Source organism: Prosopis cineraria, unplaced genomic scaffold (assembly GCF_029017545.1).
Source record: "Prosopis cineraria cultivar Desert tree isolate PC_DT_omini unplaced genomic scaffold, ASM2901754v1 PC97, whole genome shotgun sequence".
NCBI lineage: Eukaryota > Viridiplantae > Streptophyta > Magnoliopsida > Fabales > Fabaceae > Prosopis > Prosopis cineraria.
Genome location: NW_026555424.1, coordinates 207 through 26,439, shown reverse-complemented (window position 1 = coordinate 26,439; position 26,233 = coordinate 207). Strand labels below are relative to the sequence as shown.

The 26,233-nt window shown below is 33.7% G+C and overlaps 2 protein-coding genes and 2 pseudogenes across 2 annotated transcripts; all 4 read left to right on the top strand.

Annotated features, from left to right (window-relative positions):
• Nucleotides 1–4,307: 4,307 nt before the first annotated feature.
• On the top strand, nucleotides 4,308–9,529 carry LOC129295359 (RNA polymerase II C-terminal domain phosphatase-like 4; annotated as a pseudogene).
• A 2,022-nt stretch (nucleotides 9,530–11,551) lies between these two features.
• On the top strand, nucleotides 11,552–15,770 carry LOC129295367 (pentatricopeptide repeat-containing protein At2g33680-like). The gene is made up of 3 exons (XM_054933881.1): nucleotides 11,552–14,042; nucleotides 14,917–14,999; nucleotides 15,314–15,770. Exons 1-2 carry the CDS (start codon nucleotides 11,912–11,914, stop codon nucleotides 14,961–14,963), a joined length of 2,178 nt encoding a protein of 725 aa, XP_054789856.1. The 5' UTR covers nucleotides 11,552–11,911; the 3' UTR covers nucleotides 14,964–14,999; nucleotides 15,314–15,770.
• Nucleotides 15,771–18,738: 2,968 nt separating this feature from the next.
• On the top strand, nucleotides 18,739–20,456 carry LOC129295368 (uncharacterized; annotated as a pseudogene).
• Nucleotides 20,457–22,160: 1,704 nt separating this feature from the next.
• Nucleotides 22,161–25,872, top strand: LOC129295364 (uncharacterized; the record flags this gene model as incomplete). The annotated part of the gene is given in 10 exon segments (XM_054933877.1): nucleotides 22,161–22,559; nucleotides 22,884–22,931; nucleotides 22,933–22,973; nucleotides 23,381–23,444; nucleotides 24,389–24,430; nucleotides 24,432–24,467; nucleotides 25,027–25,103; nucleotides 25,260–25,326; nucleotides 25,429–25,536; nucleotides 25,789–25,872. Coding segments are annotated over 10 exon segments (639 nt in total), but the record flags the coding sequence as incomplete, so codon positions are not given.
• Nucleotides 25,873–26,233: the final 361 nt, after the last annotated feature.

The window sequence follows — 26,233 nt, the reverse complement described above, 5'->3', positions numbered from 1 at the left end:
ATCATTTCAGAATTCAATTATTAGAAATGTGTATAAAGTGTATTGTTTGGGAGATAGCAAATCCTTAAATCAGGTTCAAATTTCTTAAAAATTTGGTTTCATGATTGTTGGCTGTGGAAATACATCCTAAAAAACAAACAAAAAAAGTTGTCAATATAGTTACTAATAAAGTTATTTAGTTGAGAGTATTAACAGCATCAATAAATAATACCAGATTTTAGAATGATTTTATAATTATAATTTTATAAAACTTTCATTTAATTAAACTCTTTCCGTGGGACTTGTGAGTGATTTTTTCCCTATATCCCTTGCTTTGAGTTACTTTGGCGCCTTATGTTCTATTTACAAATTCGTTGAGAATATACGTTTAATCTGCAAAAGAGCTGAAGTAATTAATGAATCGAGGGTGATCGGACTTTAGGGTTTCGTTGTCCCAGAAGTGTTGATAATTAAGGATCAAGCAACTCTTAAGTTTGACTATTTGGTTTGCTTTTTGGGTATAAGTTGCTAGAAGTTAGATACATTAATAATAATTAATATCAACAATTAATAATTAATACTTCCTCACTTTCAAGTTATAAAATACCTTTAAATAATGTTACATATATAAATAAATTTTATTAAATATATTTTATAATTTTATTTTTTCAAGATCAAAATATAAAACTTTTAAAAGTACTCTCTATTTAATAACTCGTTTATAAAAAAAATATTCAAGAGAGAAAAAGTACAATGAGAAGGGTGATATTAAAAAATATTATTAATAAAATATTATTTTTATCAAAATGTCATACGTTTTGAGATATTAAAAATATCTTATAATTTAATAAATCTACATTGGCTAAAAGCAATCCATGCCCCCATGCACTAGGTTCTTAAAATGTGTGTGTGTGTGTAATTGAGGCGAAATTCTTTAACCTTATTCATCAATTTTAAAGTATGTGCTATTTTTGTTAACTATGAGTTTATTCTTATTATCAGAGATAAAACAATGAGTATATAACAAAATAATAATGTGTACATAACATAATACACTTGAAATAACCTGCACTACCTTATTGGGCAAACTCAAGTGGCAAAAGAAAAGAACAACAAAAGAAAGAAATAAAGAAAGAAAAGCCTAAACTCAATTGCATAGCGTAAACACATGCAGTTAACCATATATGGAAAATTGGATCAAATTGGCAGGTCATATTGATAACCCTTTGAACTGGCCACTTGTCCAACTTAATTTTCATTTAAATCACACGAAAACTAATACATCCTCAACAGGTTAAATGAGTTGGATAAGATAATATCTTTTCCTTTTGATATCTTTAAAGGAGAGTTGTTTTGGTGTCAAAAAAATAAAATCAGAATATCGACTTTTTTTTGCAGCTCCATCAATCTTTTTTTTTTTTTTTTAGCCACTCAGCTCAATTTTCAGCCATCCATTGAAGATCCAAGAAGAAGAGATAAGCAACTAAAAAATAAGAGAAGAAATCAAGAAAATGAAGAACGAAAATGAAGGAAGAAGATACAAATCAACAACAAAGTTTTTCAAAAGGCAGGACTCAAATGCCTAATATTATAGTCTCAATGCACTTTTATTTAATTAAATCAAAATAAGTAAATTTTATTACATTAATAATATTAACCATAAGAGTTTGCCATGAAATAAATAATTTATAAAAAATTTATATATCTTAATTTAATTGAAAACAATTACTTTAAATATATAAAACTAAATATATAAATTTGTTTCTTTCTTAAAAGTGATACAATATCTTTTTGAATCCATGTCAATTCTTAAGAAGTGGCCGTAGAGCATATGGCAAAAGTTCTAAAGATTTTTTGTTGAATGCTCAATTATGACAGAAGTCAAAGAAGCTAGAAGGCTAAATCGAGTTATAAGTACAAGAGATTCATTGATAGTAAATATAAAAATATTGATTTTTTAAGAGAGGCACACACACTCCTTTGAATATTTAAAGTAAGACAAAATTTAAAGCTTTTTTTTTATCTTAAATATAAAACCAAACTAAAGTAATTAATACATTTTCCTAATTTTACCCTCTATTTATTTATTTTCATTTAAATTTTTAAATAATAATTGTTAGGGTCTTTAATCATAAAAAAAAATCGAAAAGTTAGATTTTTTTTTATAATTTCAAGATTATAACTAACATTTCATAAAAAGCATAAAATTTGTTAACTTCATTGTATATCAAAAACCAAATAGTATTCATTAAGCAACCAATTAATGACCATGTTGGTTGATTAACCTCGTGTCAAAATTTTTATCAACATCAACAATTAGTTGTTTTAATGATAATATTATCTTTCTTACTTAAAATAAGTTATGAGTTTGAATTCAGTATTGACGTGATTACATTTTAAAAGAATAAGTTTATGTTCATATTTTAATAATAATTGTTTTATATTAATCCTTATTTATAAATAATTTATTTAAGTGGTCATTATATGTCATTCTCCCAAAATCAAAACTGTATTGTATTTAAGCAAATTCACAGTAGTGGTTTATATTTAAATCCTTATTCAGGACTTTGGCCAAAAAAATAAAAATCCTTATTTAGGACTTATTTAAAATCTCTCATAAGAATAAATATTTTTCTCATATAATAATCACGTCTATCACTAGCAAACATTAAAACACTGCGCGATTCAATAGAAAAAACTACTTAAAAATCGAATTGGACTGCCGGTTTGATTGAGAATTACCTGTAAAAGAAAAATATTTTTTCTTTGTTTTTACCCTAAAAAATTCTCAAAATGTATATTTTTTAATTCTATTTTAATAAACCTTCTAAAATTATTATTAACCACTAACAATTTTTAAATTTTTGGTCAATATTATATACTGACAAAATAATATTTGATAAAAAAATATTGAATCTCATTTTATAAATATAATCTTGTATGAATTATAGCATTTTATTTTTAATGTGATATTTACTACATAAAATAAAAAATTATTAGATAGATCTATGAGTTAATTTGTTTAATTTTTTGCATTAGTTATTCAATTCTTACGAATCAATTTATAAGTTAATTTCTCAAATTTGTATGTCCTCATTCAAAATTTACGATTTAACAAGATAAAAAAACTCAAATTACCATCAAAGTTTAAATGTGTTATAAATATTAGGATATAATATGATTGTCTATTATCTTATCATATCTTTTAGCATCTTCATTGTTTTATAATATCTCTTATCATCATCAGTTTGTGTATTTTTTTTTTTTTGGGTTGTTGTTGGTGAGATTTGAGTGACATACTTTTGCCTATAAATAGAGGATATCTTGTGTTTATTTTACACATTGAAATAATAAAAAATTTACATTCCCTTGTTCTCCTCTTCTCTCAACCTTATAGGTTTCTCTCAAGCTCTTTTTCTCTCCATCTCTATTATTTATAATGAAATGATTAACCTTTGAATTTGTTATTTTTAAATCTCCACAATTTTTTAAATAAAGTAAAATTAGAATTATAACCAAGAGGGCTAATTCTAGTGCAATAAGCTAGTTTCTTAACAAGTAGAAAACTAATGTTTGAATATTTATTAGATGAGATACTTGAGCCCCACACCATTGCCTTGATATTTTTAAGCAATAAAATAAATTAAAATATTAAAATCATGCAAAATCTATACATCTTTTCGTTTTTGTTTATTTATTGACTCACAATTCAAATTTATTTTGTTCGAACTTTTAAAATATTATTGTTCACTTCGCCACCGTGAACTTCCCGATCTCAAGCTTATCCCATCAGCGATTTATTTCTCCGTTGGGTCTCGGTCGACACTCCCTTTCCCCGTAGGCAATCGTCATTGCAGCTTTGGAAGTAGTATTTGCTCTTTTAGGTGTTCCCCCGTCGTTTTTTACTTTTCTAGTTTCACTGGTTCTGATCTTAGCCCTATGTTAGCCTTAGAATTGCCATAATGTTTGTGCCTTCTCAGATATTATCAAATATTGGTTTTTATGATCAATCAAAAACATCTTTGCACTAAAACCTTCTCTCTCTGAAACTCGATGTCTTCTTTCAACCTTCAATGGTTGAAAGTCAGAAACACATTTCGCTCCAAATGTTGGTGCTATGAGTCTCCACTTGTCAAGCTTCTATCGCCATGAGTCGTTTGTGTTATTAACAACAATATATGGCAATTGCTAAGACGAAATCTTGTTTGCTTTTAATAAATCAGTCCGCTGCGCACTAAAACTGATCCCCCCTTTTCCACTATGATTCTGCGGTCCAGGTCCCGTGGCGGTGTTGACGTACCGGTGCAACTGGTGCAGAGTCCAATAAAATGGACCTGGATGAACAAATGCTGTTAAAGTGGTTGGAATGTGCTTTGTTGAATGAACCGTTGAGGGAATCTTTACAGGAGCGAAGCAATCAACCTATTGTGGTGGATAAACTCGGATCTATATTCAATAGGCAAACTCTGGTGAAAGATAGTGAGAGTTTAGAACAATCAAGGTTGAGTGGTACCAAACATTGTATGGATGTCAGGGTGTGAATGAAGTTTTGGCTAAAGTGGAAGGAACTGATATGGCCACACCTAATGCAAACAAACGAGTGTAAGCATTGATATTCACTTCTTCAAACACGTCAAATTTTAAATAAACATTTACTTGCAGATTTTAAATAAGAATTGATAGAAACTGATTGCTGCATATTAAAAGTATGTATTGCCCTACTAGGTCACATGTGATCTTATTAGTTGCTTGTATTGCATGTTATTGACCAACATACTATGGAATTGGTTTGCCAATGTTTCAAAATGACATTACAGACACTTTTGTCTAAGAAAATCAACTTTGAATATGTAATTTATTTATTAGTATTTATTATTTACTTCTTATAGCAGAGACAAGAGAAGAGGTTAATTGTAAACTTGAGTTATGGAGGAGGACATTGGAGTCGAAAAGTTTTCGTCTGAGTAGAAGTAAGACGGAATATTTATATTGTAAATTTGGTAAAGGAATATTCGACAATAATTTGGAAGTGAAATTGGGAGATCAAATTATACCTCAAGTGGAAAAAGTTTAGTTATTTGGGAGCCATTATTCAAAATGATGGCGAAATCAGTGGAGATATTTCACATAGAATTCAAGCTGGGTGGTTTAATTGGAGAAAAGCTAAAGGAGTTATTTGTGACCGTAAGGTGCTTATAAACTTAAAGGAAAGTTTTATCGCACTGCTATCAGACCGGCAATGTTATATAGTAGTGAATGCTGGGCTCTAACGGGACAGCAAGAGCATAAAGTTGGAGTAGCAGAGATGAGAATGTTACGATGGATGTGCGGACATACACGTAAAGATAAAATTCAAAATGAGCACGTACGTGAAAAAGTGAGGGTGGCACCTATTGAGGAAAAAATGGTAGAAAATCGGTTTGAGATGGTTTGGGCATGTACAAAGAAGACCAAGGGAGGCACCAGTGAGAAGAGTGGAACATATAATTTTGAGTTCGATTAAGAGAGGTAGAGGAAGGCCTAAGAGAACACTCTTGGAAGTTGTTGAACGCGATCTCTTAATTAATAATATTCCTAAAAGCTTGATAAATGATAGAGTACAATGGCATCTTGCAATCCATGTAGCCGACCCCACCTAGTGGGATAAAGGCTTGTTGTTGTTGTTGTTGTTGTATTATTATTTACTTATGCTTCTTATCACTATTTACCAGTTGGTGACATAAGCATTGATATACGCTCAAGTCAGACTTAAAAAAAGAAACATTTACTTGTAGATCTCACCCTTTTAGTAGTAGATACTGGAAACTGATTGTTGCATCCAGCATAAAAGTATCTACTACCTACCAGGTCACCCTTGGTCTTATTGACTATACTGTTATTTATTGACCAACACCATGGAATTGGATTGCCAGTGTTTTGAATTATAGTACAGACATTTTCGTTATGACTGCAAAGTGAGAGAATCAACTTTAAGCATGTGATTTCATTTCTTTTACTTCTCATTACTTTTTATTGGTTGGTGACATCAAGGTATCCCTAGAGTATGGATCTGCTTTCTTATTTGAAGATGAATAATGTAATGTATAATTTATTCTGTCTTCTTGAACACAACTTGAATCCAAGGTCAACTTATATTCTTTTTGCATGATTTCTTTACCACCCTGCTTCTGAAAGGTGAATGACAAATTTAATGTCTTGTTTCTGCTTGGAATTTGATGCCCATATTGGGTATATCTGGGAAAACCATTCTTTGTCGAATGCAACCAATATGATGGATTAGCTGTTTTAAAAAATTTATGTTAGATTTTCTGAGTGGTTGCTTGTTCACTATCTGCTTATTTCATATTTCAGCCTTGCCAGGGATAGGGATACATCTTTTTACACTATTTTATCTTTAGGAAATATGCAAATTCATCTGTTTAACATTGTCCTGTGGACGTTGTACCTTTACATTCCACTAAGAGAAACAATGTCTTACAAAAAATACTTCATCTTTCTTGTTAAATTAATTGCTTTGATATTGCTTATAAAAAATATTTACATGTGATGTTTTATTGGAGAACCTAATAGTAAATATCTATATAAGTTTTGTCCTGATATAATGTTATGATTTTGCTATTGTTTTATATTTTTGTCAAGTTATATTGATTTATGCATCAATTTGTTTCAATTTATAAATTGATGCAGCTTTAAAAGACGTAAAGTTGAAAGCAGAGAGGAGACAAAGGCATCTACTCCAGAACAACTCGTCAAGAACAATGAGTTTGATGGTCTTATTTGTTGTGTTCATTTACTTTGCTGAGCCTAGTAGGAATTTCTTTATGCATTACTTTTTTTAGAAAGAAAATTATGATATAAGAGATAATGCTGTAACATTTTCCTCTTAGCCGCACTCAGTATTTTATTGTTTGTTGTCGCAGATATAACTGTGAAGGAAGATGTATCCATGCATCCTGGCTCATTTGGAGATATGTGCATACGCTGTGGGCAGGATGGAGAATATGGGGTGACATTTGGGTACATACACAAGTTACGGATAGAGAACTCCTTTTTTGAATTTCATGTCTTGATTAGCTGGTGATATGACTTGTGACTAGAATTCTGATGGAATTATTTTGAATTTACAGGGACTGAGACTTCATAATGAGGAGATATCTAGATCGTGCAATGATGACATGAAGAATGTCACGCTGCAAAAAGTTGTATTTGGTTCTTTATCTAGATCACACATTACTGAATTCTACTCAGTTTGTTGATTTGAACTTAGAAGAGGAGTATTTACTGAACCAGACAGATTCTTTGACAAGTTATTATGTTACCCGTATGCATGATAATTACTGCTCATATATATATAATGGTTTTAGTTATGCATACAACAACAACAACAACAACAAGCCTTTATCCCACTAGGTGGGGTCGGCTACATGGATTGCAAGACGTCATTGTGCTCTATCATTTATCAAACTTTTAAGAATATTATTAATTAAGAGATCGCGTTCAACAACTTTCAAGAGTGTTCTCTTAGGCCTTCCTCTACCCTTCTTAATCGGACTCAAAGTTATATGTTCCACTCTTCTCACTGGTGCCTCCCTTGGTCTCTCTTGGTTTTAGTTATGCATAATGCATAATTTTTCATTTAATACACCTTTCTTGTTTTTAGTGAATATCAAGAAATCTACCTTGTTGACTGTATTTCTCATTGTAACATAGAAGTGACCTTATACTTGGAGACCATGTTATTTTTACCCTTGCCGGTAAAGAATAAATGTGTCCTTTTTTTAACTATTGTGTTTGAAAATTTTCAAAAGTACTAATATGCTTATGCAGTCTTTGTACAATTTGATAGTTAATACCACTTGGAAATCTTGTCTGACAAGCTTTGTGAACTGTCAGAAAATGAAGACTTCATTTTTTGCTGAGACCTCAGGGTATTTTTGCTATGCATTTAGCAATTGGCGTCTGTCTCATGGGAAAACACGGCTTATGAATATATTCACATGTTATATGAATTCTTACTTTGATAAAGCAAGACATGTCAGACTTGTGATCATCTTAGTTGTATGAATTTATTTTTTGACGTGCCTTGCATGATTTCATTTCACCTTTAATTTCCTGGTGTCTTTTATCATTTTTCATATATGTCGCATTTCTAAATCTTTGCATGGTAAAATTTATAGATGTGTCTAAAGGCAACCTCTTCAAGATGAATTACGTGCATATGATGTCCAAGTTGAGGCCTTTTGACCACACATTTCTTAAAGAAGCAAGTGAAATGTTTGAAATGTACATATATACCATGGGAGACCAGTCCTATGCCTTAGAGATGTCTAAGCTGCTTGATCTTAAGGAAGAATACTTCCATTCTAAGGTGATTTCTCGAGATGATGGCACTTAAAAGTATTAGAAGGGTCTTGATATTGTCCTGGGGCAAGAAAGTGCTGTCCTCATTCTTGGTGATACAGAAAATGTAAGCAAATTCCAATTCACTGGCTTGTAATTTTCATCTGCATGATTGGCATGTTTGTATGAATGGATAGTTGTCCCTTGTGGAAGTCTGTTCAAGAGTTTTTCCTTAGAAAAAGACTTATTTACATGGGTATGAAATTATGAAAGAATTGAATGTCTTGTAGCTACATTTCTCTGTTTTCTTATCAAACTAGTCAATGATAAAAAAAGGGGGAAAAAAAACTTGCCCAGGATGCTAGTATGATGACCATTATCTTTTAAGATACTACTATTCAACGTGGTTTTTATGATGTAAAGCCATATTTCTTTCCTGTCGTCTGTATGGAAATTGTTTGCTACTTCCGATTTTGAAAAAGGTTGTCTAGTACTTGTAGGCATGGATGAAGCATAAAGACAATCTGATAGTGATGGAAAGATACCAATTTTTCGCTTCAAGTTGCCGGCAATTTGGTTTCAATTGTCCATCTCTTGCGGAGTCAAAGAGCGATGAATGTGAATCTGTTGGGGCACTTGCAAGAATTCTTAATGTTCCCAAGCAAGTCCATCACACATTCTTTGATGTATGTCACTTTCATTCTGTCAATATTTGGCAATTTCTGATATACGTTGAACTAATGGACCTTGGATTGGATCCTTTTTTAGGAACTTGGAGACAATCTTGCAGACTGAGATGTGAGGCAGGTTGTTAATGAAGTTGCTATTAAACTGTGTTGTTGATACTGTGTACTTGTTTGATTTAGGATTGTTTTAAGCGAGATTTGCTATGTTTTGTCCGAACATATTTGTACAAGTGTTGAAATCTCTAAAAAGTGAATTCCTGCAAGGATGTGTGGTTGTATTCAGCCGAATCGCTGATGCCATGTTGCTGACTCTCCGTGACATGGCAGAACAAATGGGGGCCATGTGTCTGACGAAAGTTGACCCCTCAGTGACACATATAGTTAGCACTGATAGGGGAACTGGGAAGGCACGTTGGGCAATGAAGGAGAAGAAGTTGCTAGTTGCTCCTAGATGGATAGAGGCTGCGAACTATCTCTGGCAGAAGCAGCCTGAGGAAAATTTCCCTATAAGAAAGAAGCAGTAGGGGAAGACTTGTATTTTTTGTGGTGTTGATAATATTTGTTTTGTTTTCTCCTTTTAATTGGATTTTGGCTTGTTTTTTATGCACCAGATCCTTTGTTATACAACATTCTGATTGTGGATAGAGGCTGCAAACTTTTTGCCAGGAGAAGCAACTTGAGGAGAATTTCTATATATAAAAAAAAAGCAATATTGGCCTTTTCATTGTACCAAACTATTTTTCGTTTATGGTGATTTTGTATATGTTAATTCATTATAACAATTTAGTCCATTGGCATTAAGCATTAAGCATTAAGCATTAAGCATTAAGCATCCTTTTAAGGGGTAGGGCTGGGTAAAGTGAGAATAGAAGTTCAAGATTCTAACCTTTTGATGTAACAAGTTAACAACTAATAAAATCAATTTGATTGGAATTAAATCGATTATTTTTTTTTTATAAACATGTTAAAGGGATAAAAGGGAAAAGTAAGTTTCTTATCCTTATAAATATATAATAACGTTTATCTTTTTAACTTTTAACGTTAAATACAAATATTCTTGTTTTGGGTTTAGAGGATTTAATCTTGAAGATGCCTTCCATGAGTTGACATAAAACGCTAAAGAAGCCTTTTTTGGAGGTTACTTTGAGAAGTTTGACCTTTTAACTTCCTTAAAGCTTTTACATTTATTTGAACCAAACGGCAATAAATTACCTCCTTTTATTTAGAAGATTTTCTGTCTCTCCTAACTTTTCTCGTGCCAATTGACCGACTATATTATTTCTTTCAAACTTCATTTTACTCAATCATTTGTTCATGAGCAAAAATAGAATGTGGTTTGGGACTTCGATAAAGAACTTTATTCATTACTTTCAAACGATATGACCTTCCATAGTCTTAATATCACATTGTTATGTATTTATAAATATTTAAACCTAAATATGTATAATACTTTAAAAACAGTTTACATTAATTTCAAGTTGACTATGATTAGACATAATTAGAGCCGTATATGGATAGAGGCGGGCTTGGCTTCATCTCAACTCGATGCAATAATTTCGGTAGGGTTTGACCCAACCCAAAACTATTTTTAATAAATATTTTTAAAATTATGAAGATAATTTTTCATCAACAAAAAATATAATTAAAATTATTTAAAATATTTTTTATAAAATTAATTCCAGAATTAAGATTAATAATTTTTAAAATTTTAGATGCTTAACAATTATTTTTTAATTCTTATCTAATATAAACTTATAAAGTTAGAAAAATCAATTTAAAATATTTAAAAATGTTATACAAATTTAAAATTATAAAAAATATCTATAATAATCATAAAAACAATATAATTAAAAAATATAAAAAATAATGTTACAAAATAATAATTTTATACAAAATTAAGACAATATATATATATATATATATATTCTCAGGCAATGCCCAATTCGACCAACACGATTAGCTCGGGTAGGGCAAGGCTACGGGGTTCCATCACCCTAGACACAATGTTATCATAGCAAAAGGATAAAGGGGTTATAGAACAATAGTTGTTTTTCATGCTATACTTTAATTAAACATAACTAACGATACCTGGAAAATCACATTTACATTTCTTTGAAAATAAAAAAATTGCAGTATTTTTTTAAACTTTTTTTGGCCTGAAAATTCTAAGAACATATGATAGCATGATGGCCATAAGTGACATCATATTTCTCAATCATGCCCAACAAGTTCATGGAGAATAATTTTTGAAATAACAGAAAAATCAAAGTCACTTTAGAAAAGAGAATGTGAATGTAAATTGAAAAACCAATAAAATCATGAAGTTTCCCAGAAGAATAGAATATTTTTATTTGTGCAAACCAGTATTATCTTCGACATTTTATATTTTCATTTTATTTACATAATTAACCAGACCGGTTATTAAACTTATGAAACGATTCAAAGTTAATGGTGGTGACCATATCAAATGGATCATGAACAAAATATTTTATTAAATATTGGTTTATCGTTATGAGAAAAATGATTTTACCTAGGCATTGCTTCGTCAGTCTCCTTGGCTCTCTCCACCGTCACTGTGAGCTGCTGTTGAGCTTCTTGCCATCAGCCCAGCCTGCTCGTCCAACTTGCTAATCTCCTCCCTCTCCTCTCATCGAATCTCCATCCTCGTGTCTCTCTCCTCCACTGCTCTCTTTTGATCTGTTCATTCTAATACATCTCGTGTTTCAGATATTGAAGGAGCTACATCTGATCGTGGATCGATTTATTGTCTCGTTCATTCTTTCTTACCTACGTGTCACTCTCTCACATGTAGATTTAACCAATGGCCAGATGAAGTGCACAACACTAGGAAATAGAAATACAGTAGTACACCATGTGAATGCCCATAGTTCGTGGGAAGAAAGTTGATGCGGCTTTCTCCTTTGTCTAATGAGTTCTTCAAGGAGCTCCTACAGTACACTCAGCTGAAACATGCCAACAAAGGTCGAGCATTGCATGCTCGCATCATCAAAACCGTCTCACCTTCTTGTATTTTCCTTGAAAATAGCCTTGTTAATTTCTATGCAAAGTGCGGTCACTTGCCCAACGCCAAGGTTGTTTTCGACAACATTCGTGTCAAAGATGTTGTCTCATGGAATTGTCTCATCAACGGGTACTCCCAACGGGGACACTCTGGCTCTTCCTTCGTCATAGAACTCTTTCGGCGTATGATCGCAGATAATACCTCTCCCAATGCCCACACTTTCTCTGGTGTCTTTACTGCTGCTTCCAGTTTGTCTGACATTTGTGTTGGCCGGCAAGCGCACGCGGTCGCCATCAAAACTGCAAGCTTTTATGACGTTTTTGTTGGGAGTTCGCTTCTTAATATGTATTGCAAAACGGGGTTTGTTGATGAAGCCCGTAAGTTGTTTGATAGAATGCCTGAAAGGAATCCTGTTTCTTGGGCTACAATGATTTCTGGGTATGCTACTCAAGAGATGGCTGGAGAGGCTCTGGAGATTTTTGAATCCATGCGTCGTGAGACTGAGGGTGAGAACGAGTTCGTGTTTACTAGTGTTCTAAGTGCTCTGACAATTCCTGAACTTGTAGACACTGGTAAGCAGATTCATTCTCTCGCTGCTAAAAATGGGCTGTTGTCAATTACCTCTGTGGAAAATGCTCTTGTAACGATGTATGCTAAATGTGGGAGCTTGGATGATGCATTTAAGACATTTTACTTATCTGGGGGTAAAAATTCAATCACATGGTCGGCAATGATTACTGGTTATGCACAAAGTGGGGATTCAGGTAAGGCGTTGAAGTTGTTTCACAGTATGCATCTCTCTGCAGTCGTGCCCAGTGAATTTACTCTTGTCGGGGTTATCAACGCTTGCAGTGACCTTGGTACTCTTATAGAAGGAAAGCAGATGCATAGTTATGCGTTGAGGTTAGGTTATGAATCACACATGTACGTTTTGACAGCTTTAGTGGACATGTATGCAAAATGTGGCAGCATTGCTGATGCTCGCAAGGGCTTTGATTATCTACGGCAACCTGACATTGTTCTTTGGACTTCTATCATAACAGGGTACGCACAGAATGGGGATAGTGAAGGTGCTTTAAATCTGTATTGCAAAATGCAGATGGAAGGAATTATTCCCAATGAGCTTACTATGGCAAGTGTCCTAAAAGCCTGCTCTAGCCTAGCTGCTTCAGATCAAGGAATGCAAATCCACGCGCGGATTGTAAAGTACGGTTTCAGCTTGGAAATCCCAATTGGAAGTGCACTTTCTGCCATGTATGCAAAATGTGGAAATATGGATGAAGGGTGTCGTGTTTTTTGTAGGATGCCTTCCAGAGATGTAATTTCATGGAATGCAATGATATCCGGTCTTTCTCAAAATGGTTATGGCAATGAAGCCTTGGAGTTGTTTGAGGAGATGCGTTTGGAGGGCACAAAACCAGACCATGTCACGTTTGTAAATCTTCTCTCTGCTTGCAGTCATATGGGACTTGTGGAGCGAGGTTGGGATTATTTCAAGATGATGTTTGATGAGTTCAGCATTGTTCCCACAGTAGAGCATTATGCATGCATGGTTGATATCTTGAGCCGTGCTGGTAAACTGAATGAAGCAAGAGAGTTCATTGAATCAGCAAAAATTGATCATGGTTTGTGTTTGTGGCGCATATTATTAGGGGCCTGTAGGAACTATCGTAACTATGATCTTGGTGCCTATGCTGGAGAAAAACTGATTGAGCTAGGCTCACCAGAATCATCCACTTATGTTTTGTTATCTAGTATTTATACAGCCTTGGGCAAGTGGGAAGATGTAGAGCGTGTAAGAAGGATGATGAAAGTCCGAGGGGTGACTAAAGAACCTGGTTGTAGCTGGATTGAGTTAAAGAGTTTAGTTCATGTTTTTGTTGTCGGAGACCAGATGCATCCACAGATAGATGAGATACGATCAGAGTTACGGTTTTTGACCAAATTGATGAAAGATGAAGGATATCGACCTCGTTTAGATCCATTGCCTGTCACTATTGTTGATGATTTGGAAGGTATTATTTATGAGTTCCCATTCTTTGACTCTCAACTTTTCTTAAATCAATCAAATAATTTGGATTCTGTTTTAATGACCTCAGAAGTACAATCTTTGAAGATGAGATGATTCTATTTATGATATAGAATGAATTCTTGTTCTTTGATATATATCTGAAGTTATCCTGTTAAGTGAGGCGGTTCCTCTTTCTTCTTTACTCAGTTGATAATTGCTTCTTCTTTTTCTTCTTCTTTGCAAATGCACCATGGGTTCATTTCATAGGAAGTTGAACTCCATAGCTGTTTTTTTTTTCCTTCGTGAATAGAAAAATAAAAAGACTTGTTGAACCTTCTTATCTATCTATGGTTTTGACTTTTCAGAAACATGGAAAGACCTCATTTTGATTCTTTTGTATGGCGTGGAAAAGGGTTTAAAATTCTTGATATTTGAATGTGGTAATTGATGCAATCAATAGCAAGTTAATGCCGTCTAAATGTTGTATCAATGCTTAGAAACCATTGCTTCTGTGAATTATAAATTTTTACTCATTTACTTGCGTGTTGATTTGTCTGGCTACATGGCTTTTCTAGCATGAACTGATATGGTCTTGCCATGATTAAGGACATGAAGCACTGACTATGATTTGATGTTTGTGGCCATTTTGAATGTATTACTGTAACTTATTTTATACAAATAGAAATGCTTCTCAGTAACTGTATTGAAACAAATCTATTGTATTTATGGACATGCATCTTTTGCCTTTAGACTTGTATGTTCCATTTGATTGGCTTTTTTTTGCAGAGATATACTGTTTAATTGAAATGTTGTCATCTGATAACTCAATGGATATATTTTACCTTCCGTGTTCACTTTTTTTTTTTTTGTTCGTGAAGATCAAGAAGGCAGCCAAGACATGCGGATTGCAGTTTTTGGTGGCTAGCAATAAGACTGGGATGATGATCTGGTCAAGGAAACTGTAAGACTATTTTTGACCCTTTATGTGAATTCATTGATGAACAATACTGTGAGCAGATTGTTGTTCAAAATGCTTTTGATGAAGCTTATATTTTTCTATAGAATTTTCTTTATCATCTTCTATAGGATCTATGCTAGGATTGATTTATGTTCCTCATAGATCTGGAATTTAGTTTAACGTTAAAGAGTGGATGTTAGCATAGCTTCCTCCAATTGAAAAATCTGGAAACTATTTTCTACACATCATTTGGTAACTTATATTCTCTCCTCTTTTTTGTGAATTACTCAACTCATGAATGATATATTCTTTTCCAGGATCTCAAGGTTTTGCTGGTTAATTTGCTGTGAGAGAGGTGTGACTCATCTACTGGAACGGTGGGCTATAAATTGTATTCTTTTATTGTTTTGGTGAACGGTGGGCTATAAATTCAAGGCTAACCGAGCTAAGAAATTCTTCAATATTATGTATATTTTTTAAAAAAATTGCAGATCAAAGTAGTTATAGATAGACACGTGTCAGCATATCAGGAAACACTTTTCAATCAGGCCATCTATGACATGCTTACCTGCCTGTTCATAATTGTCTTGGTTCATAAGCTTTTAAGAATTCTTAACATCCGTAAACTACTGGTTTTGTTAGGTTCATAGGTTGTTTGCTAGGTGTAGCGGAAAGATCAAGCATCAGAGAAAGGTCAGACAGTAATTTTAAGATATGGAATGTACAATCATATTTTCTTATGTTATCCTCTATAAATACATAAATGCATTAATATGGATCCGATTTATGTTCCATACACTTGTGGACCTTGATTCTATACTATTACTTTCCATACTATCTCTTTACATTCTTTTCTAAACAACACTTCAAAATAACATCCACGAGTCTTATTTCATTAAATGAGGTTAACTATATGGATTTGGAAAGAATGTAGAGATGTCACATGCAAAGTGGTAGTAGATAATGAAGTTTTGGTTAGCAAGATTTTAGAATGTGATTATCGGGTTGGTTTATGTTGGCTAATTTATGTCAGCTACTCTCTTAGCAGTTAGCAAGAATATTAGTTAGAACAACTGATGGTGCACAAATTTAGCTCCAAAACGTAGGTGGTTGCATCAAGTTCCCAAATTAAAAATATTTAATTTAAATTTAAATGATTTTTAAAGCTTGTCATTGCTTGAGCAGTTCCCCCCCCTAAATACTCCATGCACTATATCGTTTATCATATAAATTAGTTATGAATAACTAGGTTCATCTGAGACATTGTAAACACAAAAAATATTTTGCATTTGGCAACAATTAAAAAAAATTGGTTTAATAATTTTTAGATGTTATATTTTCATGTGTCTCAACCTTTTATTTCTATCCCATCTGATTATTTTGAAACGGTAATTTTAAATAACTTCTCATAAGCATAAGAAATTTGCTAAAAAATTAAGTGATTTTTTATTTAAAAATTAAAACAAATGGGTCCTAAAAAATTGTTGATTCAAACAATTTGGGTTGAGGAGTGGAGATGTATTTATATTCATCCATTGGAGGAGAAATGAAATGGCAAGCTATTTGAGAATTGGGGCCGCCCAGGTTCTTTGAAATGGGTGGTCATCTTCCATGGGGCCATTTTACAGAATTGATTATAGTCCGTTAATTCTCTTTATAAGTTATTTTTATTAATATTATTAATATCAATATAAAAAAAGCAAAAAAAATAAAAATGTGTAGAATTTTAAATAAACCTCTATATGACAAATTTAAAAAGTAATATCATGTTACTTTTCTCTCTTATAAAGGGTAATTTTAAAAATTTTTTAAATATTACCTAAAAACTATAATCTCTTAATTCAATAAATACAAAAAATTGAATTATGTGAAGTCAAAATTTAATGATTAAATCTATATTTTAAAAAATATAAAGACTACTCTCTCTGTTAAAAAATATAACATGTTTTTAATTGAATCTCACCCCGAATAAAGTAGCAACCTATTTTTAAATTAACCCTATTTTTTCATATTTATTCCTATTAAATACTTTATAAGAAATATAAAGTTATTAATCAATAGAGACACTTTTTAAAAAAAAGTAATGATTACATTTAAAAAGATTAAAATAATTTATATTTTTTAATATTTAAATCTTCAAAAATATCTTATATTTTTAATATTTAATTTTTTAAAAAAAATGTTAAGTTAAGGAGTACAAACTATATTATCTATAATAATAATAATAATAAACCTTTCTCGGCTTAAAAAACCGCCCAAAAACCACAGACAGCCCAATTGGAATAACTGTATTGTGGATATTTCTGCAGATTTTAGGCCCAAATTAAAGAGACAGTGGAAGCGCAGGACGTGGGGTGGTGCTCACTGAGAAATGGAGTGCTTTGTTCGAAGTCCTTGCTCTTCCTAACCATCGCCTTCCTTCCGCAAACGGAGAACCTGAAAAGTGAGGGTGTGAGGGTTTAAGCGTCTTTGCCTCCGTCCCTCCCTCTCCCCTTTGGCTCCTTCGTAGTAGCAAGCAGCAGTACTTAGAGTTGGGCGGACACTCTTATCAAAGCATCTCTTGTTCCTTCCTCTTCCTGGTAAGACTTGCACACAGTTTCCCTTCCATCAGTTGTATATGAGTTTCATAATTTGACATAGCAGATTCCAGACTCTCTCAACTTTCATTTTACTTTATGAGTTTGGAAATACTCAAATAGCATTTTCCCCGGACCATTGTTCATGGTATGAATGTGGCAAGCAATTGATGGATCTTACCCAGCTCTATTTTAATCGAAAAGTTTCGGGATCTCTCGTGTGGTTTCGATTTCAAATCAATTGCTCAAGTCTTTCCACCTTTCTCAACTGTCTTAGAAATTATATAACAGCTGAGGCAAACTGTTATAATCTTTCTCTCTCTAATCAATTCTTTATACCAGTGAGTTATATGTGTAGGATAAAATTCTCTGAATTTAGCTGTCTAAAGTTCTGTGAATTTGATATCATATTAGCCGTTGATTAAACAAACTTTTGTGATTGGGTCATCTAATAAAAGAAATGGTACTTTGCTTGAGTTGTTGAGTGGTTTCAATGCAATATTAATTGTTAGCCCATAAAAAAGGTACTCTCAATTTTTTATTAACAAGTTTATGCCACCTGATTTAATCAACGGTTAGTATTTTCTTAAATTCGCGGGACTTTAGACATCTAACCTTAGAGGATTTTGATCCGTATATGTAATTACTGGCTGTTTGTTCTCTGCTGATATGCTTAATCGGTGTTTGCTTGTATTCTTGAAGTAATATTGTCAATGGCCATTATAGCTTGCTACTGACCTTGTCGGATAACCTTTGTGCCTATTTGTATTTCTGCGTTTAGCTCAACTCTTTTGATTGATTTGTTGGACTGCTCCGATCAGAAGCGACATGCGTATCCATTTTGAAAACATTTTATAAGTTCTTCCAAGTTCTGATGATTTGTTTGTTAAAAGCTGAAAGAAATTGTGTTTAAAGATATCTTTACTTCTTTTTTTTTTAAAGCATGAATTTTCAACCTAGTGCAAGTTTCTTAATATATGTGTGTGTGTGTGATATTTAAAATTAGTGATTAGTTGTGGCATCATGTAGATATCATTGGGTTGGCCATAGATTGATCTGGTGGCCGGGCCAGTGACCTCTAAATCTGAATCTCATTCCAGGTTGTTGAAAAGTCCGGATTTTTTACCATTATCCTATACAAGCCGTATTCTTATCACTTCTTAAAAATGGAAAACTCAGATGTGAAAGTGACGAGCTCACCACCACCTGCACCGCCGCCGCCAGTTGTCAGAGAAGAACCTGAGTTAAAAAAACTTAAAATGTCTACCACCACTTCTGATGATGAAGAATGCACAACTGCAATGGGCACCAAGAAAAGATACAAGCGCCGCAAAATTGCCATTTTCTTTGCTTACTGTGGTGTTGGCTATCAAGGCATGCAGAAAAATCCTGGTGCAAAGACCATTGAAGGTGACCTTGAAGAAGCCTTATTTGTGTCTGGAGCTGTCCCTGAACAGGATCGTGGAAATCCTAAAAGGTATGACTGGGCTCGCTCTGCCCGAACTGATAAAGGTGTTAGTGCTGTTGGTCAGGTTGTCTCAGGACGTTTTTATATTGATCCACCTGGTCTTGTTGTCCGCCTTAATTCAAACCTTTCTCCTCAGATACGGATCTTTGGTTACAAGCGGGTCACAGCATCTTTTAATGCCAAGAAGTTCTGTGATCGGAGGAGGTATGTCTATCTCATTCCTGTGTTTGCTCTTGATCCATGTTCACATCGCGATAGAGAGAGTGTGTTGGCTAGTGTGGGGTCTGAAAATGAACTTGTTAAATGTTTGGATTGTTCTGAGAGAGGTCGGAAGGTGCCTGGCTTAGTTGGTAAGCACAGTACAGGATTAGAAGCTATGGATGTTTGCAGTTCATCCAAAGGAGATCCTGCTCCTAACTCTGGAGTGACAGAGGATTTTGGGGTTTCTTTGAACAAAACTGATGGTGATAATTTAAATAAGAAATCCAGTAATGAAGAAAAAAATTCAGTGGAGGATTTGAATTCTGAACTTGACCTCAAGTCTGTGGCTCCTGCCCATCACGAAAGTACTCAAACGAATGGTGGATCAGTGGATGATTCAAGCATTGTTGGGAAAGAAAATGTTAATGAAGAGAGAAGACTATAAAGGGAAGTGGATTCTGTTATGGTCAGAAGGAGAGGAGAGGTTTAATAGAATTTTGAAATATTGGAGGGACCCATAATTTTCATAACTTCACCACAAGAACAAAAGCTGAGGACCCTGCTGCTAGGCGTTTCATAATTTCATTTGATGCTAACACCACTGTCACAGTTGAGGGCATTGAATTTGTGAAGTGTGAGGTTGTGGGACAGAGCTTCATGCTTCATCAGATACGGAAGATGATGGGTCTTGCTGTAGCAATCATGAGAAATTGCGCGCCAGAGTCACTTATTGAAAAAGCTTTGCAGAAGTAAGTACAGAAAGCTCCTGTAGTTTTTATTAACTTTTCAAATTGATGGACAATATGAGTTCACATTCGATTTCATCTTTTTAACTGCAGGGATGTTAACATTAATGTGCCTACTGCCCCAGAGGTTGGTTTATACTTGGATGAGTGCTTCTTTGCATCATATAACCAGAAATGGAATGATAGTCACGAAGAGTTGTCAATGAAAGCATATGAGAAAGAAGCTGGAGATTTCAAGATGAAGTATATATATTCTCATATTGCTTCCACAGAGAAGAACGATGGAGCTGTTGCTCTTTGGTTGCATTCGCTGAACCATAGAAATTATCCAGATCTGCGATTTGTCAATGAGGAAGACAGTACTGATAACAAGAGAGATGAAGTGGAAGTTGTGAGCTAGTGAATTACTCTCTCATAATAGTACAATTTAGAACTCTTGCTTCAATATTTTCTTTTCCTTTGATATGAATATGCTTATCTTAATTCCTAACTGGTTGGAAGGGTTCAGACTAATTTTATTAGTTTAACAAAAATGCCTCACATCAAATACTACCACCTATCAAGATGTGGCCTGTTTCTTTTTTCATCATTTGGTAGAAAATCTAAGAACCAGAAATTCAGGAGGATGTTTCTTTTCATTTCCTTGTATTCTAATTTCCCCTCATTGGCCAATAGGATTTTACTTGATTCACTAATGACATGGTGCTTCATTTTTGCTGTAAGCGGAGATTCACTCTCAAAAGAATGCATGATGTCTACCTATGTCTCTTTAAACATAATTTAGCTTATATGATTTATGAATCGTATGTATCTCATTTTCCATTTTAGATCTTTTACGTGTACAATCTATCCATAACTTTTTAAGTTGATACAAGTAAAGCAGAAGGATGACCACAAAAGAGAAATAGAGTCTCTATGCTGTTGAGGTACAGTTATACATGTGTTGTTTCTCCTTGATAATGATCATAGCATTACGCTTTAATTTATTTATTTTTATGTATAAAAATGATTTTATTATAAATTAATGGTAAAGTATATGCAAATTAATGTCATTTGTATGCCTTTGAACTGCAAGTGTTTTGTAAATTTATACAAATTACACTCAATCTTCTTCAAATTGAGTTGTAATTCAAACCAAAGGAAAAATTATATACAGGCCTTATATAAAAAAAATTAATTATTATAAGGTTATTATAAGTGACTTTATATTAATTATCAATGAATTTTATAATAATTAATTTTTTTGTGAGATTTTAATGTAATTTTTTCTATAAAAAAAATTCATTTGTCACATCCAATGTTTTGTTTTTTTATTATCTTTGGAGCATTTTTTATTATTTTAATTTTTTAAATTTAAGAGAATCCATATTGAAATCTAAACAATTGGGTCCTGTCTTCCCAATTTCCCCCCAATTTCAGCTTCTCCCTAAATGCAATATTCATTCCAATTCAAAATATAAGCGTTTTTTTTTCAATTAATTTTGGTTCAAAATATAGGTGATCTAACATATATAATTTTTTTTATTTTACCTTTGTATTTATTAATCTAGATCTTCATATAAATGTATCTCTCACTAATTAGGAAATGCATTGATAATTGGGAGTAGATGTTAAAAAAACAATATATATTTTTGTAAGATCGAGGACTTTATTGATATACAGGTTTTTTTAAAAATGTTTATATTTAGACCGGTGAGAGTACTTACTCTAATTTTTATTATAAGACACTTTTAATTATTTCATGTATTTTAATAAAAGTTAGCTTTTTTTTATATCATAAAAAATATATATACTTTTCAGGTAAATTTGACATTAAACAATGGTACAATTATATTAAATATCTTCACACTAATAAAAAAATAAAATTTAAAAAAGCAATTTAATTATTATAAAATATTTATATTTTATATTAAAAATTATTTCTCAAAGGTATCCTGGGAAAGTATTGTATAAGACATTAATAATTTACAATTCAATCCTTTTTTATCATCAAAAAATAGTACACAGAATCACAGATCATACAATAGAAGGTACATAGCGATAGGCTGCATTTGGGATGAAAGGGTTGTACGTCCATGGAAAAGCAGCCCGAAAATAGTGAAAGACGATAATGTCCTTATAGAAAATAAATAATAAAACGAATTAATAAAACTCTTTTTCTTGCCAGAATTATTAAAACTAATTACAAGCCCAACAAAACGCAATCTCGTCTGGTGGAAGAAGCAGATCCATTTTTCTTCGTCGACGGACAAGCATTCCCCACTTCGTCTAGCTCGCCGTCGGACGCCGTCGACCGTTGTCTGCCCACGTGGTCGTTCTCCGGTGTGATACTGGTCCGGTTAGGACTGCTGATATGTTATCAACTGCAGCCGCCTGATTAATTATCTGCATTTCGTGATTTACTTAGTATCTGGATCCGCTCCAACATTTCCGTATATGCTATACTGAGTGAGTTGGGATTACAACTTACTCGCTCCAGTGAGAGGCAATATTTCTGACGATGATCGGAGCTGGAAAGATCAAGCAGTATAGTAACGTCCTCGAAAGGCCCCTCAACAAGGGCAAGCAAGAGGTTCCTCTGTCTTCTTCAATCTACTTGCTTTCTCTTCTTTTCTTTTTTGTTCTCTTCCTGCCCTTTAAATTGTCTGGAGAATATATTGGTTGAATCGACGCAACTTGTTTGGCATGTAGAATAAGAACCTTTTTCTCCCCAGCTTGCTTTATTGAGATCTCACTCTTCGGGGCATTCTGCTCCTGTTCAACCTGTCTGGTATCCTGGAAAGAGGGAAATTGAGCCTCGATTGATTTTGCTGAACTCGAAATATGTATAGTTGCCTGTATAATTTTATTGGTATTTTATTTTTTGTAATCATATGTAGATTTGATGGTGGTGCAGGTTAGTTTGAGTGCATTTGCGTTCTTGTTCTCAGAGCTTGTACAGTACAAACCAAACTCAGGTCGACAATATTGCTGAGTTAGAACGAAGGTGATTGCTCTTTTATGGCACATTCTTTAGTTGTCCAGTCGGACGGGATCGTTGAAATATAAAGCAGTGTGAAAAAATTTGTTTTTGTTAATTTTTCCTATATGATTCTAAGTTGGAATCACTAAATTTACTTTGTCTCATGGTTGCGCAGAGTATGTCACTCCACTGATGAGAATTGTCTCTTCCCTGGTTTTAGCCCTAGTAAATGATTAATGCAATGTTATACGTTGTATGTCATTATTATGATCATCGTCCTTTACTTTATTTGCAATTTATGGAGTATGAATAGAAAAAAAACTGTACGAAACAGAAGATTGAATCAGGCTTTTAACGAGACACTTGATGACTTGATGTGATATCACAATTGACTCTAATGTCATGTAATTTATTTTGAACATCACTATCAGACTGGAGGATGCTGGATATGCTGTTGGGGCGCGAGTTTTGGAACTGCTTTGCCACAGAGAAAAGGTATGATGGCTCTTGGGAACTCTTCAATAAAGTTTCATTATCATCTAAATGTAGTGCAGTGATGATTCAAGTACCTGGTGAAGTGGACTAGAACACAATATGCAGACAGTAGGATAAACCAGAAATGTGGTTGTCTGATGGTCCATTTTTCTGGTTGATTTAACATGCATTATGGTCTATTTGGTTTTATTGTCATATACCTGCTATAGAAAATAATAAAAACTGTTCATTTAAAGCCTCATCACTTTTTAAAATGCAAGGAATTGCAGTTACACCCTTGGATATGCAAGGGATCCAGCTTAATGATGATTTTCTAATGAATTTGATTGTGCAAGGAAAAAGGAAAAGGAATTGGGTATGAAAGTGAATTTTGATAATTCTGGTGACCATTAGTCTCAAGATAGATTTGTCCTGATGTTTCATTTTCTAATCTAGTACCAAATGGCATAAAACATGGGTTAAAATCAATCAATAACTTTATGTTGGTGAGTTTCTTAATTATAACGAAACCTGGGATTGTCTTTGATTATGTTTAACGACTATGAACCTAGTTAAATTTTATGATAAATGCCTATCAACATTTTGCGTTGAAATCTTCAACATGGTAATTTTCCTGCTGAATCTCTAGCCTGTTAGAGGTACCTTCCCTAATGATATTTTCTTCTCCATTATGAGACTTCTCTATCCCTTAGGCTCATTAACTTTGTCCTCCTAAAATGATAGGATACTTGCGGAGTCATAGTCTTGTGAACGTTGCTTTGCTTCTAATATAAATTGTGTTTTAATGATGTGGATGCATATTGGATCTTTTGATTACCGTTGGTATGATAAAAAATTGACACCTTATGTTGGTTTTGGTTTGGGCATGGCGCACCAGCTGGAATGTGTCTGTGCCTTTGCATTGCATGAATGACTGACGTAATGATACTTTTCTGATTCTGTAGGGAAACAGAAGGGAGACAAGACTATTAGGTATTCTGTCTTTTGGTGCACAGCACAGTGTGGAAGGTATTATTTGGAAAGGTGAGTTCCTCTATCCTTTTTAACTTTTTCTTCCCCGTTCTTCACCCCAAGAGAAAGCAGTTCATTTTCATAGACACAAAATGCCAATTGTCGTTGCTATGCTATGGTTATTGCAGTTGTGGGCGCATGCAGTTGAGTTTTACATTAAGTAATTGTCATCCATCAAACTGTCATGTTTCTATAGGAAGTATTAACTCATTGACACTATTGCTTCTTCTTATAAAGTGTCTCTGCTTCATAGGTTTTCGTCATCTATATGGCCTTGCTCTTTTCTTTGTGTCTTTTGGCCACTCAATTATCTGTTGAAAGATCAGGTATAAGAGACTGGAAAGACATTCGAAATATTGAAACATCATACTGTTGTGTACTTATATGTAATCATGACTGCCCTTCATAATTACTTTTGTTAAAAATGCAAGGCAGAAGCTTATGATTCATTTACATTTCTTTATGTTTGCATCATATGTTTGTATTTGCATGGATTAGATTAAGTCATCATATATTAAGCAACTCAACTGCTTAGCTGGCCCCTTAGTTTTTGCATTTGCCGTTGGATTAGGTAGCGGACTCACTGGAGAAAGGCACTGAACATGAAGATGAATACATGATCAGTGAAAAGGAGCTCCTTGTCAACAGGTAAAAGAGTCTTCACTCTCATCATTTTAATTGAAAATTAGACATAACCAGATTTTTGCGTACATAAATTTTATAGCAAGGTCTATTCCAAAGGACATAACCAGATTTTGCGTACATAAATTTATAGCAAGGTCTAGTTTTGTCTCTGCTTTGTAGATTCATTTCTATTCCAAAGGACATGGGAACTTTCAATTGTGGGGCATTTGTTGCTGGAATAGTACGAGTAAGTGTCCTCATTCATCAATTGACTAATTGATTGCTAGAGCCTAATGGAGGGTCGAAATCCAGTCATTGACCTGATTCTGTTCTGTTCTTTTCAACAAAGGGCGTTTTGGACGGCTCTGGATTTCCAGCTGTTGTTACTGCTCATTTTGTGCCCATGGAAGGTCAACAACGACCACGCACTACTATCTTGATAAAGTTTGCTGAAGAGGTACAATCCCACTGATTTTGCTTAAGGTCTCTTTTGTTTCCTGGAGGAAATTCTCAAGCACCTCATGATGCAATATTCCCAATGATTAGAACCGTATTTGTTGACATGAGACCCACATGTTGGATTGCAAATTGTTGAAGTGAATCCTGACCATTGCATGGACACACGTTATACTTGAATTTCCCATTCATATACACAACACAATATTCACTGTAATCTAATATTTTTGAGCTTGTGGTTTCTATAATACAGGTGCTACGTAGAGAACCAGACGGGCTGATGATGTTTATACGCAGAATTCACAGCCGAGATGTGTTGTGGTGTTTCTGCACCGAAGTACAAAAGATCTGAACTTTTTACCTCTTGGGTTGGTTCAGTAAATGAGAATTTCCTCACAAGCCTGTCTTATCTCTATAATCTGAACTGTTGTTTTTTCTTCTTCTGTTTGTTTCATGTATGTGCAATGAAAGTTCTGCCTTGAAGCCGGAATCACTCGATGAATTAGGATACTTTGTGTTAGATATGATGTTGGTATATTTAGCCCTACTTAACGAACAAGTCGTACCCCCCCTCCCCCCCCCCCCGGGGGGGGGGGTTTTTCTTGGGTGATGCTGACCAGTGGGCAGGTTTGAGTGTGTTCATTGTTTTCGATAGACGTTGGATGCAGAGCGTAAACATCTAATGATTGATTTAATCC